Below are 16211 nucleotides of genomic sequence, written 5' to 3' on the forward strand. Positions count from 1 at the left end.
GTAAAATACATAAACAGTCTGACAGTCTACATAAGCTTTGTCCCCTGAACGTCTGCCGACTTGAACAGCGAGGAAATGTCTCGGCTAGTTTCTTTGCGCCACTGTCAATCGCAAATGTCTGATGCATTGTGCTCATAATGACCGCATCATGAATCGTTTGATTTGCTCCACCAACTCAAGTTAAGTTTACATTACTTTACACTTGCCAAGTAACCTACGAGTAACACCTCCCAACCCCCTCCCAATACAGTGCCATAGTCTATTGTTAGAACAATAGCCCAAGTGTGATCCCAACCCCCTCCTAATGACCGCGTCATGAATCACTTGGTCAACTGACCAACTCAGAAGTTCCCTTCAACGTAGACCAAAAGATTGTTTGCCAGTGCCAACGAGGTGAAGAAATTTTCGGCCTACTGCCGACCTACTGTCATCTTTCCCTACATAGGGAATTGTGTTCAACATGTAATTTGTTTCAATGTCACCGGCCACCCAGAATTTAATAGCAAATTAGCTCGGTTTAATGGCCATGTACTGTGTGAAACGACACAGTAACGACTTGATAGGGAACAGTTGTTCATCTACAGTTACGTTCTCACTAGGTGTGTAAGAAGCAATACTTTATCAAAAATCTAATATCAAATTTATCAAAATTTATCTGTCACAAGGTGGGCAACCCTTGTATTCTTGTCATCAAAGCGCAGATAGCGCATGATATCTTGGAATCTCCGTCGAGACATCCGTCTCTGAAAATGGGATTTCCCAAGTTAGCAGACCTGTAGTCGTCCGGGTTCATGCTTTTACCGCTCGTAATACCTCCCAAATAAAGGAGACCCGCAGTTTGAACTTATCAGCATCATTTCGATCAGTTTCTGCTTGAGAGTATTTCTGAATCTTTCACCACATTTGTGTGTCAATCAAACACAGTAAACTGCTCAATGGACCTGTAATATTGTCCTTGGCATAACATGTGGGCCCTGGGGTTTCTCTCATGATATTGCACTCTCGCGCTCTACCCTGAGGGTTGCCAACAGTTTGTTCAACCCATACTGTGCCGTCTCTTGCGTAGAGTGTTATATTGAATGAATTAGGATTCGCAAAATTCCTGCCAACTATCTAAGTCATAGAATAATTAGTTACGCCCCTGTACGTGAAACAAAAATGCGTTTATTATACGTTTATCCGCTTTACAAAACATTTGCATTTTAATATTGTAAATTATTGTTGCAGCTCTAAAATAATGTAATGTCGTGACATGAGAATAAAGCTTACCATAGTCTACACACAAACTATCAGTCATATGTAGGCCTACATGAAACAAAAATGCGCTTCATAGTTATTAAATTATTGTCGCCATTTTTGCACATTATGTAATATCAGTTTATAACTGTTATAACTCTCGATATATCTATCTATCTATCTATCTATCTATCTATCTATCTATCTATCTATCTATATATATATCTATATCTCTCTATCTATCTATATGTGTGTGTGTGTGTGTACATATATATATATATATATATATATATATATATATATACACACACACACACATACATATAAAACCCTGATCCCTGAGATATATATATAAAGACAGAAAACTAGTACGTGCGAACTGAGAGAAAAGAGAATTGCAGCCATGAAAGGCAGGAAACAACATGGCCGAACGCGAGGCTGACGGCAATTTCACAGTAATGGAAGCAAAATAGCTTTAAATTAGCTTGTACCGGGGTGATTTTGAAATTTTAAGGATGCTGGGTGATAAAACGCACAAATCTAGGAAAAGTCATGAAAGGAGGGTCCTGAAATTTGACCGAGTGCAAAGATTTAATTTTTTTTGGGTCACTGCGGTCAAATGACCGCCGCTCGGCGCTTCTAGGTATAAGTAGGTCAAACCAGCACGGCGCTTCTAGTAAGACGTCACAGCGGTCAAATGACCGGCGCTCGGCGCTTCTAGTGTTAAGAGGCGTCAAAAGTCACAAACAAAAAAGAAAACACTTCAAATCCGATCAAAGCAGTCAGACCTAAACAAATTTGCAAAAATGCGATTTGATTCGGTTTTCAAATCACATACAAATGTGGTTTGACACGGATTTGTAAAAATCGAATCTCATGTGATTTTTGGCTGTTCAGACTTGCTACATATGATGGGATTCCAATCGGATATGCACATACATCGGACATGGACTGACAGTGTGACCATAGCCTGAGAACAGACAGTGAAATTTGCTCAACAGCGCAAAGGGGTCAGAGTCAACAACCCCTCTCTGTCACAATATGTTACTAAGCTACATTCTGGCGCTCTAGGCGAGATCTCTACTACCCCCCCCCCCCCCCCCCCCAAAAAAAATTCTTGAGAGCATTTGTCATATTTATGTCATATTTATACAGTATTAAATGGAAGCAATAAATTAAGTTCTAAAGTGCAAGTCTTCAGAACAACAAAGCAACGTTGTAGGCATAATTGCATGGAGAATGCAGGCCGATTTAGTGGATACCTAATTCACGGAATTTTGAAGTACTGAAATTTCGTCTACATTTTAACTTTTAATCTCCTCTTATGAGCGAAAAAAGAGTAGATTTACTTAACTTCTCCATTTTCAAAGATTAAATCTCCTCAACCTCCTGTCCTCCTGCTGGTTCTTTGAGAACACTTCCTCATCATTTGCCTTGACAAAATGAAATTCACACTGCTCCCCATAACATATAGATGTGTTAGCATATCAAATTTTCCTGCTCTCCAAAAATTACACCGGATAAGCGACAACATTGATGCTACATCTACATTTATGATACAGCATTAATGATAGAGCTACTACACAGCTAGGTAGCTTAACTGCTATGTACTGCTATACTCTGTAGTTCTAGCTAGCTTAGCTAGTTAGGTAGCTTAGTGCACTACATTTCAAACCAGAGACAGACAGATGCTGTTAAAAATGTCCATTAAAACATACGTCTCTTCTTTTGTCTCTTTCCTCTTCTTTCTAAACTGCGCCCCCGATGGCTTTGATCTTTGCATTAGTACAGCAGACCAGCAGAGAATTTCAGATGCAGTGGACTGTTAACTGGTGCACTCACCCGCCGTCTCTCTTATCATCTCATTCACAACAAATAAATAAGTCTTAATGCGTGTGTTATTCGTTTTACTTCTATAATCATTAAAAATACATATAATGAATTGCCCCTAAAATATATATATTTTTAAGAGAGGGGTGGGTGGTGCAGGTGGCGTCCAAGGCAACTGCCCAGGTTGCCTATGCCTAGAAACGCCCCTGGTGGTACTGTTGCATGCACGTAATTATCAGGCTACTCACTCTTTTGTTCCTCGACTTTGGCAGATTTTTCCAATAGCAGAACGATATGCCAGTCGTCTAATAGATCATTTGAAAAAGACAGACCTGAAGAAGCCTCTCCAAGTAAAGGAGTAAGTAGACACAGTCAAGTCCATCGAGACTTAACATCAGAGAAGCAATCAAGTACCCTCTAGATGAACAGGAATTTAAGTTTTGGGGATTTTTTTTCCATTGTTCCCCCCAGAGTTCTTGGCCCCTACAGTATGGATGTTATCATCAGCGCTTGGTTCAGTGTCGAGATCGACTCCATTAACAACCCACAGGACCCATTTGTCATCCATCTCAAGAACTTTTTTCAGTTCAGTTTCTTCAGCCCTGTCTTAGTGATAACAGGTAACTTCATTGTATGACAGTCTCTGTGAACTCCATAAATTATAAACGACTTCATTTCAATTCAGTTCAGTTTTATAGAAGTAGTAATACTTTGTTTGTCACACACACACTGGGAAATGAGCAGTGAAACGAGCAGCTGCCAGCACCCGGGGACCAAAACATTTGGGAAGGTGTTAATCTAAGCTTAGTTTACACAATTTCATGTAAGTTTTTCCAGTTAAGGAATAGTAAAATTATATTAACCTAATAACATACATAGCATGCATGTACAGCTATATCACTGATTACAGGTTCTATACGAATAAATTATTTTGAAGTGTTGTACAGGTTAGTTTAACTTTCTTTTGTTCTACATAGTTAGTGTGGAGGGATACAGACTGGGCGCATGGTGTGGTCTGAACTCCATTCCCAAGGAAAACTAACCTCTTAGGTGATCTTGTCTTCGTAGAAATTGATTGTTATCATGTTATCAACATGTGTCCAGATGGTACGGATGTTGCTGCATTGAAATGTCAATCCTGGTCTGTTAGGTATTAAAGCGAGTGGTTTTTGCTTTGGTGTGCACTAGTCCTTAACGCAGAGAGGCCTGGACCATAAAAAGGGTCAAAGAAACAAAGGGTGGGGGGGTCAGAGAGAGAGACAGACAGAGAAACAGGGGGAGATGGGGAGAGTCTGTACAATGTTTAACCTCAGAATCAGTGAATCATTTAGTATTGCAATGTAAAAAGTCACTCCTCCAATTGTCGCCAGACCTGCTGTAGCTTTTGAAGTTTTAGGAACTGCCATAAAACCTGTGCCTTGTTCACAGAATAGACAAGGAAGATTATGAGGAATTAGCAGACCCCTCAGGTACTGAGGAGCAAGACCATTTAGACCACAAACAAAAGGAATATTTTAAATTGGTCCCTACCAATGAAACAAGAGGCTCAACTGTTGTCAGATTCCTTGTTAGTTTTGAGACTGTATTAAATAACAATTTTGGATTGTTCTTGTTGTTTTCAATCGGATTGGACAGATACGACATATTAGCTGCAGTAAGAGCTTGTTTGTGTTGTAAGGGACTTTCTTTCCAAGCAATATCAAATCCTCCAATTTAGTCGCTCACCACTTCCATTCCAGCCTTTGTGATGCCTGTTTATCCCAGATCTGGTTAGTATACCAGAGCACACTTCTTCTCTCAAAGTCTTTTCTTCCTAAGTTGTCCCACCTAAGGTATCATGTAAGGTTGCATTTAGGCCTTCAGTCATCTTTTTAAGAGTGGCTCTATTATGAATAAAAAAAGAGTCCAGGAGCCTATAAAGGTAGTCTGCTGATGTGGATAAAGTAGCAGTGTGACCAATACGACGTTTGGGAGCTCATAAATCAAGGATACAAATGCCTTTTCATAGGTGAAATAATTGGGTTCTGAGACGAGACAGTCAAATCTTAGAAGCAAATATGGCTTAAAATCATGTCTAGAGTATGATTATAGTTATGAGTGGTATCTAGTATATTCTGAGTGAAACCGACAGAATCAATAAGAGAAGCAAAAGCTATCTTCACAGGGTCCTTTTCTTCATCCATATGAATGTTAAAGTCTATCAACCACTGCCATTTCAGTGCTAAAAACCAGGTTAGATTAGAAAGCTGCAATCTCCCGTAAGAATTCAGTATAAGGCCCTGGGGTCTGTAGGTGATGGATTAGATTTGGTAGGTTAAGGCCATAGACTGAATTTCTTGATGGAAGAGCTACACCCTCCTAGGAGGGATGGATACCATCTGTCTGCAAAAGTCCACACTTTCCCCAGAAAGTTTGCCATAATGTAATCCACATTGTTTTCAGGGCACCACTGAGACAGTAATCTATTTAAAGATGATAATCTGCCATCCATTTCATCACCTTGCCAAACTGGAATGGTATCTTACTGATCTTAAATCTTTTAAGTTTGCTTCAATGTCAGTGCTCTAGTACCCAGGAAACATTGCATTAAGGTCTTTGGTGTCATTACCTTCATGTTTCTTAACACAGAATTGGCAGTTACCAAAGCTCTGTCAACAGGTGTCTCAACTTATGTGTCACTGAGTGGTGAGAACCTTTTGGTCACGTGAATTGGGAACTGGTGCCCATGTGGGATAATTTTATGTTTGCAACTATGTCACTGAATTGTTTCCCTTCTGCCTTGCTGAAAATGCTCTACTCCAGAAGAGGGGGAACGGCTAACATTAGATACCACTGAAAGATCTGGAGTTGCTAAAAGTGACACTAAAATGTCTCCCCTTTTGTAATTTCATATTAGACCCAGATGTGCACCATTCTGTGTGCATCATACCAGCATTTAACTCACAATTATCACAAAAAAAGAAAAAAAAAACACATCTAGTAACAGAAAATGCCAGTTTTGTTTTAGTAAACTAATTATCAGCCATACATTCGAATGTTTTTGGTGTGACAAATATAAGATTATTATATCCAAGTACATTGTGGTTATGATAAATGTGATGTAACTCAAATCATATCTTAATGAACACTTTCTTTCTTACAGCTTTGTTTCCATTTGCAGAGAGGATATTGGGTAAAATGGGTTTCAGGATGTTCTCAAAGACAAGTATAGACTTTTTTTACACCTTCCTCAGGAAGATTAAAGACCAGCATCATGCTGAAAAGAATGTACGTTTGTCAACAATAAATTAGTTTATTCTGCTTTTGCCAGGAGATCTTACTTTCAATGGGAGAGCTATTGGTTGGATTTCTGTTTCAAACAGATTTGTTTCATAGACGAAATTCTATCCCATAGCATCAGTTCTAATAGTAATGTAAATCTGTGCAATCAGAAAGTAGCAGTGACCTGATGGCATTAACACAAGCTGAAGAACTAAAAACTACACTTTGAAATATACAGATCATGGGGATCATGCATTGTTACTCTTTCAATGCACAAGCATTATGAAAATATAGAGTCTTGTCATCTCCTTGATTGATAGGTTGATATTCTTTCAGGGGCGAATGGACTTTCTGCAGCTCGTGATCCAAGGTCAGATACCAGATGATAAAGCTGAGGAGACACCAGGTGACCAGACAGCTAAAGGTAGATATTGCACCTGCTCAAGAAATTTTAATTCAGTAATGTTTTGGGCCATATATTTCACAAATACTCACAGTATACAATTCAGTTTAAGAGCCACAACTTTAGCAAGCGAAGACATTGTGTCAAAACTGAAGTCTCTTGTGTATTTTCTAGGCTTAACTGATCATGAGATTCTGTCCCAGTCCTTTACTTTCATCCTCGGTGGTTATGAGACAACCAGCACCACACTGACCTTTCTAATGTACAATCTGGCAACCAATCCAGATGCTTTGAGGAAACTAGTGGAGGAGATTGACATGGCATTTCCTAATAATGTAGGATTTTACCTCCATTTCTCTCAAATACTTTTATTTTACTCTTCAGAGAGTGAAACATTTGTTATTATCATAAATGGAAAATATCCATGCCTATTTGTACTCTAACCTAAACGATCTCGTCAAAATAAACCTTTTTGCTAAAAGAAGAAAGAGTAACTTTTTTTCTTTTGTTTTATCCAGGCTCCTGTCACATATGAGAAATTAATGGATCTAGAATATTTAGACATGGTTATAAATGAGTCCCAGTGTCTGCTCCCTATTACACCCTGTACTATGAGAGCATGTAAGAAAACAGTGGAGGTAAATGGAGTAACCATTCCCAAGGATACTGAGGTTGGAATTCCAATTTATGTTCTACACCATGACCCACAACACTGGACATCACCTGAGGAGTTCAGACCTGAAAGGTAACATGTTATTAGATGCTCTCACTCACTCACTCTTACTAATGTTGTCAGCAGCATGATTTCAAACACTCAAATGTTCAATTAAAGTTCAGTGTGAAATGGAAATGCTGTTGGAGTGAAATTGTCCTTCCAAAAGCTCAAAGATAAAGGTCATTCCTGGCCTCTCTGCCACAGGCTTTGTGATATAGTGAAGTGGTGCTCAGTCTTGGAGAAATTTTATAATAGCGTAGTGGTCTTGACTGGTATCCATTGTTTAATAATTTCCCCTTATTGTATTAGATTCAGCAAAGAGAACAAAGGAGACATCAACCCCTATGCATTCTTGCCCTTCGGTCTGGGACCACGAAATTGTGTCGGAATGAGATTTGCCCTCATGGTCATGAAGCTTGCTGTGGTGAAGCTGTTTCAAAATTTCCATCTTGAGACATGCAAAGAAACTCAGGTCCAGGTTCTCTCTCTATTGTTTAATATTTTAAGTGAATACCCATACTTAACGAATTGTCTGCCTGCCATTTCTTGCACCACCCCTCCTGCCATACACTACATTGAGAAATGCGATTAATGATTGACTGTTGTGTTGTACACACAAAGCTGAGTTTGGACTAGTTTTGCTTGTTTTCACTGGATGACATATCATCAAGTAACTGACTTTTTTTTGTTTGTTTTGTTTTGTTTTCAGATCCCCATTGAGTTGAATACCATGTTCCATCCAAAAGTTCCTGTTACTCTTAAATTTGTTTCACGGTATGATGGGGAAAAGGAAGAGTAAGAAAATTAAGTAATAGAAGACACAATGTTAACCATCCGGTCCATCTGAAATCCTCATTTTGATTCCACTGGCTAATTTGATTGAATAACATCAATATATCATGTCATTCTTTGACAATGCTTCCACTTAGCACTATTAAATCGCAAAGCTCAACTTTCTTACTTTATATCTCTCTACAGCATAAGGATAGTGTTTTTATTGGCTTTTAATGGTTAATAATAATAATAATAATAATAATAATAATACCTGTAATAATAACAATAAAGACACTCTTGATTGCAATTTTTGTCCTCTTCATTAATATTCTGCCCTGAATTTTGTCCTTGTAGATGTAACAACATCATGAGTAAGTTTTGACACCTCCTAACATTTGTTTCTAAAGACATGGTTACGCACCTTACAGAGTATTAAAAAATCTTGGTATCCATGGACTAAAATCATATCCTTTTCTTTGGACCTTCCCAGAATATGAGAAGGTAGAGTTTGAAAGTCTTAAGTATTGGTTTGAGTTTGATGTAGACATGACTGGATGAGTGATGCACGGTGTATGTCTATTCATCACCCTACTCTACTCCACCTTTCTTTTCAGCCAGACAACTTTAGATGCCATAGTCAAGGTGCTGGTTGGAATTCACCATCCAGAATGACTTCAAATGGAACCTATAAGTCAACTGTATGCTTAAGGTAACCAATAGAAAAGTTTTTGCCAAGAGAAAAAATGGCATACCCAACTTGAGGGTTTCCATCTCTGCTGCTTACATGAGTCCAGTTCTAGAGTACACTGACCCTTGTCTGTCACTGTTCAATAAGAGCTACTCACCAACATGCCAAGCCACAGAACCACACAAACAGCTTAAAAAATCTGTTAGGGCAGAGATACACAGACTACAGGGGAGAAGAACATCCATTCTTTACCTGTTCCCCCTGCCAGAAAGCCAGACCTCACTTTTTTTTTCATCACAAATGTCCTGTTTTGTGTTATTAGTCAGTCTGTCCTGTGTGTGGTGCTATATACCACTGAGTCTTAACACAAAAGTATGTTTTCTACACCAATCTAGGAAGCAAAATTCCTCGTAAGGTAAAAACAAAAAACTCAACAGCCAGTCGCAGCATTCCTGTTCATTTCTAGTCAGGTGAAAAATATTTTAACCTCTCCTTTACAGTTATTCTCAGCACAAAATCTATGTTTCTGTATTAATCGTACTACATATTTTATAAGCCTATTCATGTAACCAGTATACATAACAGCTAACAAGATATTACAGCTAACAGGATAGTTTGACATAGCTAAAATCCATGTGTGGTACTTTACAGATATCTTATCCGCTCTCTATCAGTGTTGGTGACAGGAACCTGTGCACACAGTTTATACTGTGTCCTGTGTCTAGTAGTAACTCATATGACCTTTGTCACACTGTGTTACTGAGTGTGTGTCACACACCTTCGTCATACGTAAACTTCATATCTGTTCCTGTTTCTGCTCTGTACAGCGCTCTTTTTAGAGCCTTATATAACTTAGACACACACACAAACACACACAGAGGGGGAGAGAGAGAGAGAGAGAGAGAGAGAGAATCAAGAGTAGCTCAGATGCAGGGTCAGCTCAGGACCTCAATTCATCCAATTTGCTAAAGAGTCTAATATCTCTGCATTTGTTCTTCAAGATAATCACCTTTCCAGAGCGCTCATAATGAGTTTTTTCTCCTCTCCGTCTGTGACATGGAGCCTGGTCGTACTGCTCCTTACCCTTCTGATAGTGTAAGTATAAATCTGTATTTTTTATTGAAGAAGGATCCATGATTGTTTTGTTGCAGAGGTTTTATTCAGCAATTTTTTTTTCAAATTTATGAAATTGTTGATGGATTTGCAAAGACATCATTTTGGCACAGCCAGCACCTCTGCTGATACAAGCGGCAAAGAACAAAGAACAAAACCTGGACCATTTGTTAATAATAAATAAATATCAAACTGAATTTCTGAGAAATTCCATTTTAGCTTTTCATCAACATATTAAAAAAGTAAGATCTAAGAGGTATCATTTTTTCTAAGATAAAAAAAACCTAGAATACAGAGAAAAGGTGTCATTTTTTTGTGATACATATGGAAGTTTGAATGACGGTTCATGAGTATAGTATCTCCTCTGCACCAGTTTGACCGAGGTTCTAGAAGCAGCATTTACCTCATCTTTCATGATCATCTTTTCGTCAAACACCAAAAAATACTGTGTGTCAATTGCTTTGTGTCTGCCTCACATCTCTATAACAACCTCTGACTGCACTGCCCTGTCACTCAGCCCCCTCCTCTTTTCTCTTTCCCATCCCACCTTTCTTCCTATTGCCAGACATGCTACCCACCTCTAATCCACTAGTCATGTCCCTTACCGTGACATCTTCCTCATGCCCTGGCACCGAGATCACCGCTCCTTCTTTTCTGTCGTCTCCTGTTTTAAGATATTGGACTCACTACTGACAGGGCTCCCATCCTATATAAAATTTTTAATAAACAGGGGAGGTTTTCTGGTGGTGACTCTAACATTAGTAATAACAAACTGACAATTTAACAATTTCACTGGACTTGGTATTTACTGGTAATTCAAACATCAAATGCAAAGGCTGTTGTGTGTGTTTTTCCTTCTGTGTGTGCATTTGTGTGTTTGTGTGTGTGTGTACCTGCTGGAAAGTAGATAATGAAGATACCTTAACCTGGGAAATTGACTAAGTAGTTCTGTTTTAGATCTTCTCAAGTGGTTTCCAGACGAAGACAGTTTCAGTGAAGTGATGGCAAGCTACTTGCATTTTAATCCTTTTTAATATTTCTATATGATATTGGACTTTTGTTTGACCTGCATGTGTTCACCACTATCACATTTCTGTGACCGGATTAATTGCCCCCTTCTTAACCCTCTCCAAAGAGTCACAGTTCTAATGTTTGTCTCTCATTTTTCATAAAGCCTGTAGATTTACAATTTACAATTAACAATTAGGCATTTAGCAGACACTTTAAACCAAAGCAACTTACAATAAGTGCATCAATCAGATCACATTACCCCATAAGCAAAGTTCACAGTAAGACTGTAGATTAATTACCCCTTGTATTACGCTCCTGGAATTCTGTGACAATACACGGTAAATAAATAAAGAAGATCTGCAACATAGGGACAAGTTTAGTACAATTTGGTTTTTTGTGATATAGAAAGGGAGGTTAGGCAGTGGGGGACAGGTACAGCAGATAAGGGGCGTGGTTGAGAGGAACGGCTGCCAGAATCCCGAAGTGAGGGGACCGCCAGCTGACTAGAGGTGGTAGAGCGGAGAGCTCTGGCTGGGATGTAAGGAGTTATCAGAGACTGAAGGTAGGATGGGGCGAAGCCTCTTGTGGCCTGTTAAGCCAGCACCAGTGTCTTGAACTGGATGCGGGCTGCTACCGGAAGCCAGTGGAGTGCGATAAGTGACATGAGAGTGTTTTGGGAGGTTGAAGACCAGGTGTGCAGCAGCATTCTGAACAAGCTGAAGGGGCCTGATACTGGCTGGCTTTCCGGCCTGTGCTAAGGCGTTGTAGTAGTCGAGGCAGGAGATGACAAGTGCTTGGACCAAGAGCTGGGTTGCTTGTTGCGTGAGGAAGGGATAGATCCTCCTGATGTTGTAGAGGGATAATCTACAGGATTGGGTGACCGCCGCGATGTGGCTTGTCGATGTCAGCTGGTCGTTCATGGTCACGCCAAGGTTTTTGGCTGCTCTGGAGGGGGACACCACAGAACCCTCAATGGTGATCGACGCGTCGATCATTGAGGAACTCTTAGACGGAAAAAAGAGAAGGTCAGTTTTCTCCAGGTTGAGCATGAGATGGTTAGCAGACATCCAGGAGGCGATATCGGCGAAGCAGGCTGCAATGCATGGCTGGACCTGAGAGTCGGAGGGGGAGAAGGAGAAGAGCAGCTGTGTGTCATCGGCGTAGCAGTGGTAAGAAAGAGATAACTTGTCCGAGTGATCTAGTGTAAAGAGAGAAAAAGAGTGGACCAAGTACAGAACCTTGTGGGACCCCAGTCTAGAAAGGGCAGGGGGAGGAGACCAAGTCCCTCCAAGAAACCTGGTAAGAACGGTCAGACAGATAGGACTCAAACCATGTGAGTGCAGATCCCGCGATGCCCATCCCAGCAAGGGATGAGAGGAAAATCTGGTGCTTAACAGTATCAAATGCTGCGGAAAGGTCTAGAAGTATGAGGACAGAGCTGAGTGACTCTGCTCTGGCCAGGTGAAGCTCTTCTGTGATGGCAAGGAGGGTCGTCATGGTGGAGTGGCCGGCTTTGAATCCTGACTGATTCTGATCCAGGAGAAGACTGGAGAAGATAAGGAGAGAGTTGGTTATAGACTGCACATTCAAGAGTTTTAGAGAGAAGTGGATTTCAGGGAGGGTTAGAGCAAGAGGCAGAAGGATAGGAGGAGGTGATCCAATGTGGAGAGATATGAATGTGAGATCAGGAACAGGACAACCTCTTGTGAAGACAAGGTCCAGCTGGTTGCCACCCTTGTGCGTTGCAGGGGACTCCACTAGGGTGAAGTCAAAGGACTGGAGGAGGGAGAGGAAGCCAGCAGACTGAGTAGAATTCAGCAGAAGATTTAAGTCTCCTAGCAGCAGGATGGGAGTGCCGTCCTCAGGGAAGGAGCTGAGGAGGATGTCCAGTTCATCCAAGAATGACTGCATAGGGCCTGGTGGACAATAGAGAACACTAATGTGCAGTTTACAAGGGGAAGGGATGGGAACAGCGTGAAATTCAAAAGATGTGGGGGAGATGGAAGGGACAGAAGTGACTCGGAAGCTCCATGAGGGTAAGATCAGGAAGCCAGTTCCTCCACCCCTCCCCGAGGGTGTGGGGGTGTGGGAGAAGGCAAAGGCAGAGTAGAGTGCAGCAGAAGTGACTGTGTTCTCCGACGTGATCCACGTCTCAGTTAGGGCCAGGAAGTGCAGGGACAGCATGGAGGCTTGAGCAGAGATAAAATTCAACCTTTTGTACCGCCGATTGGCAGTTCCAGAGGCCACCTGAAATGACAACAGTAGTGTCAGTAGAGTGCGGCGGATGAATGAGGTTAGACAGGTTACGACTGCGAGGATGCAGAGGCCGCCACCTGCAAAGATTGAGAGGGGAAACTTAAACAGGAATGGGGAGATGACGCACTATTAGTGTAAGTGCAGGAGAGAGACAAAGATATTCAGAACAATAGGCGTAGTAGCACAATTTCAGTACCACAAGATTAGAGCAATAAGCGTAGCACAATTACATAGGTAAACAAATGGAGAGAGACAAGATATTCAGAACAGTTAGTTAGTTAGATTTATTGTCCCAGAGGGAAATTCTTTTCCACAGCACTGTACAAGAGGGAGAATCAACATCTCACTATCAACATTACACTGTTCACACACAGGTAACATAGATGCTTGTACACACAGGTAAACATAGACGCATAGACACCAACATGTAGACAGGATTCCTTAGTTCCTTCTGGGAGTAGTAACAGTAGTAATAGTAGTAGTAGCACAATTTCAGTACCTCAGGATTAGAAGTGTAGTCGCACAATTATGTAGATAAGCAAATGGATAAATGATTATAACACAACAACTAGAGCACAGGGACTAGGAGAAAGGATCACAATCACTGGGTGTGTAGCAGACAGGCACCAGTTGTCTCGGCTTCTTCGTTGTTCTTCCTTGGTGGACTCCCGCAGGTAGTCAGACCGAGTCTTCGTCCGACAAGACAAGGGAGACAAGATCACTCCAGCTGCCTCTACAGCTGCCGCTTAGCGGAAGCACTACTCCTAAAGAGCCTTGTGACTCACAGCACTTGCAGCTTATGGGCTGGCTACAGCCCCACTCCCTTAGGAACCAAAACAAACCGGAAATCAGCTGTGGCACAAACTAACGAACAAATGCAAATCAGCAACTCAACAGCTGACAGCAACAGGAATTCGAACTACCGAGTAAAATAAACTAGTGATGCTACCAGACAGGACACACAGTTATAAATTTATATCCTTCATGCACACTTCACTTATGCAGCACCAGATTATTATCCCCAATATTTCATTCCACTGTTTTCACAGTCTCTCTTATCATCGAATGTATCCAAAGTTTAGTTTCTACTGCCATATTTTCTCAGCTTATCAAATTAGCAGCTCAATAAGGCATCCAGAAATGATGACCCACTAAGACATGTCATCGCCCACCAAGAACCCTGAAGCTAACAATTCTCTACATAATAAAAATACACAACATACTATGTACACCACAAAAGTACACCATGTACTATAAGTAAACTTTTTCCGTTTTGGAGGAGCAACCAGAGCCACCATTCGATTGTTTGTTTTTGTTTTTTCTTTGTGCGCACATGCTTTTGTCTTCCTATAAACGAGCTCACTATTCTTAAAAATAGATCAATTGGTTTAGAAAAAAAATTAAGTACATTATTTTTTCTTGTTTTAGCCTGGATTCCAAATTCTGTGATATATACATTCATTTCTACTAAAGAAAAGGTTGCACTTAGTACATTCTGTTGCTACAGGAAATCACTGTGTTTATGGATTTTCCTGTGCAGGTATGGAATATGGCCCTATCGCTTTTTTAAAAATTTGGGAATTCCTGGTCCAAGGCCTTTTCCCATCGTCGGCACAACCCGTTTATACGCTAAGGTGAGTAGGCTGTTCACTAATCAATACTGAGAGTGTGATGGTGCATGCACTGAATGGTATGGTATGATGTCTGCCTTTTAAAAAAATCAATGATTTGCCAGAAACCAAGGGTATGACCTTATAGCGGTAAAAACAGCTGCCTGTAAAGGGACTAGACACCCTCCAGGAGCATCACTGAGGAAGAGAGGGAGAGAGAGAGAGAGGGAGAGAGAGAAGAAGAAGAAGGAGAAGGAAAAAATAAAGAAAATAGGCTAGTCTACACTAAGCCACTTTTGCCCCTATCAGACCGGCATATGTTGTCTAGTTGGGCCTAGATTCACATGCAGCCTGGCGTGGCTAGCTCAAATTTCAGGGCAGTAACCATACAGCATTCCAAAATTCAAAGCAATATTCCCAAACATAAAATGAAAACAGATGAGAGAATATTACAACACCTATGTCCACTGATTAAATATATTTTCAGGTTTTTAAAGGTCCGTGTTGAGAAGGGTCATAAAGGTTGGTCTGGTGGAAATGTCAAATGTGTGGTGGAAGAGCAACAGCATGTATTGTACAACAACAACAAAAAAAGAAAAAAAATCCAATGGTAACAATCAAGACGTCTAACACAGAAAACAATACACAAATTTACGTATTCAGTTCACCGGTATTTGCATATATACATAGGGCAGAACTGAACGTTCTTTGCCCATGAAGAAATAAGTGAGAGAGGGAACAAAAAAAAAGAAAGAAAAAGAAAAAAAAGAGAAGCGACCTCCACAACGTTCGTCACTCCTAAGCTGGACTCTCCGTGAAGAATCCATGTTTCCTACCGAATGTATCCGCAATGAATGGAATGGTTCCCAACCGTGCAAACCGAATTACTAACGGAGGGAGAGTAACAGATAAGAGAGTTTAAGACAGAGGAGAGTCATCTGTGGAAAATCCGGCAGAAAGAGTGAGGAGTCGGGGCAACAATCCACAGGGGAGTCCAACCACTACGATTCCACAGTGATAATCCTCTTCAGTATGGAGCAGGTTATTCAAAGCCGTAAAAAACGAGTTTACGCGTACTGAACTACCGCCTACTTAAAGCAAACGGAGAGTAACCACCTCGTAGATTGGAGGGAATATCGGCGACAATGTTGATTCAAACTTCCCTCACTAGCAAGAATCACGCCCTCCTATATCCTACGGTGGCCTACTCCAGTCAATGGCGAGTAACCAATGACGTACCGGCGATCAAAAAAAAAGAGAGAAAGAAGTTTGGAGATGGAAAGGTCTATGTATATGGTAAAGGGAAGGTGATAG

General features: G+C 40.7%; 2 protein-coding genes across 3 annotated transcripts in view; both read left to right on the plus strand.

The window, feature by feature from the left end:
* LOC115826195 (cytochrome P450 3A27) overlaps nt 1-16211 on the plus strand; it is a 32803-nt gene that overhangs the window by 9808 nt on the left and 6784 nt on the right. The window contains exons 1-3 of one of the 2 annotated variants that reach the window (XM_030789923.1): nt 9324-9377; nt 9909-10002; nt 14828-14921. In XM_030789923.1, coding sequence (XP_030645783.1) covers nt 9935-10002; nt 14828-14921 — 162 coding nt within the window. In that variant the 5' untranslated portion in view covers nt 9324-9377; nt 9909-9934. Of the gene's footprint in view, nt 1-9323; nt 9378-9908; nt 10003-14827; nt 14922-16211 lie in introns of those variants that run through there. The other variant, XM_030789924.1, reaches the window with a different exon arrangement.
* Nucleotides 1659-8244, plus strand: LOC115826539 (cytochrome P450 3A19-like). The gene is made up of 9 exons (XM_030790414.1): nt 1659-1691; nt 3306-3424; nt 3538-3686; nt 6209-6333; nt 6664-6751; nt 6905-7065; nt 7249-7475; nt 7755-7917; nt 8155-8244. The coding sequence occupies exons 1-9, from the start codon at nt 1659-1661 to the stop codon at nt 8242-8244; spliced, it is 1155 nt and encodes a 384-aa protein (XP_030646274.1).

This window comes from Chanos chanos, chromosome 13, assembly GCF_902362185.1.
Source record: "Chanos chanos chromosome 13, fChaCha1.1, whole genome shotgun sequence".
NCBI classification, from domain to species: domain Eukaryota; kingdom Metazoa; phylum Chordata; class Actinopteri; order Gonorynchiformes; family Chanidae; genus Chanos; species Chanos chanos.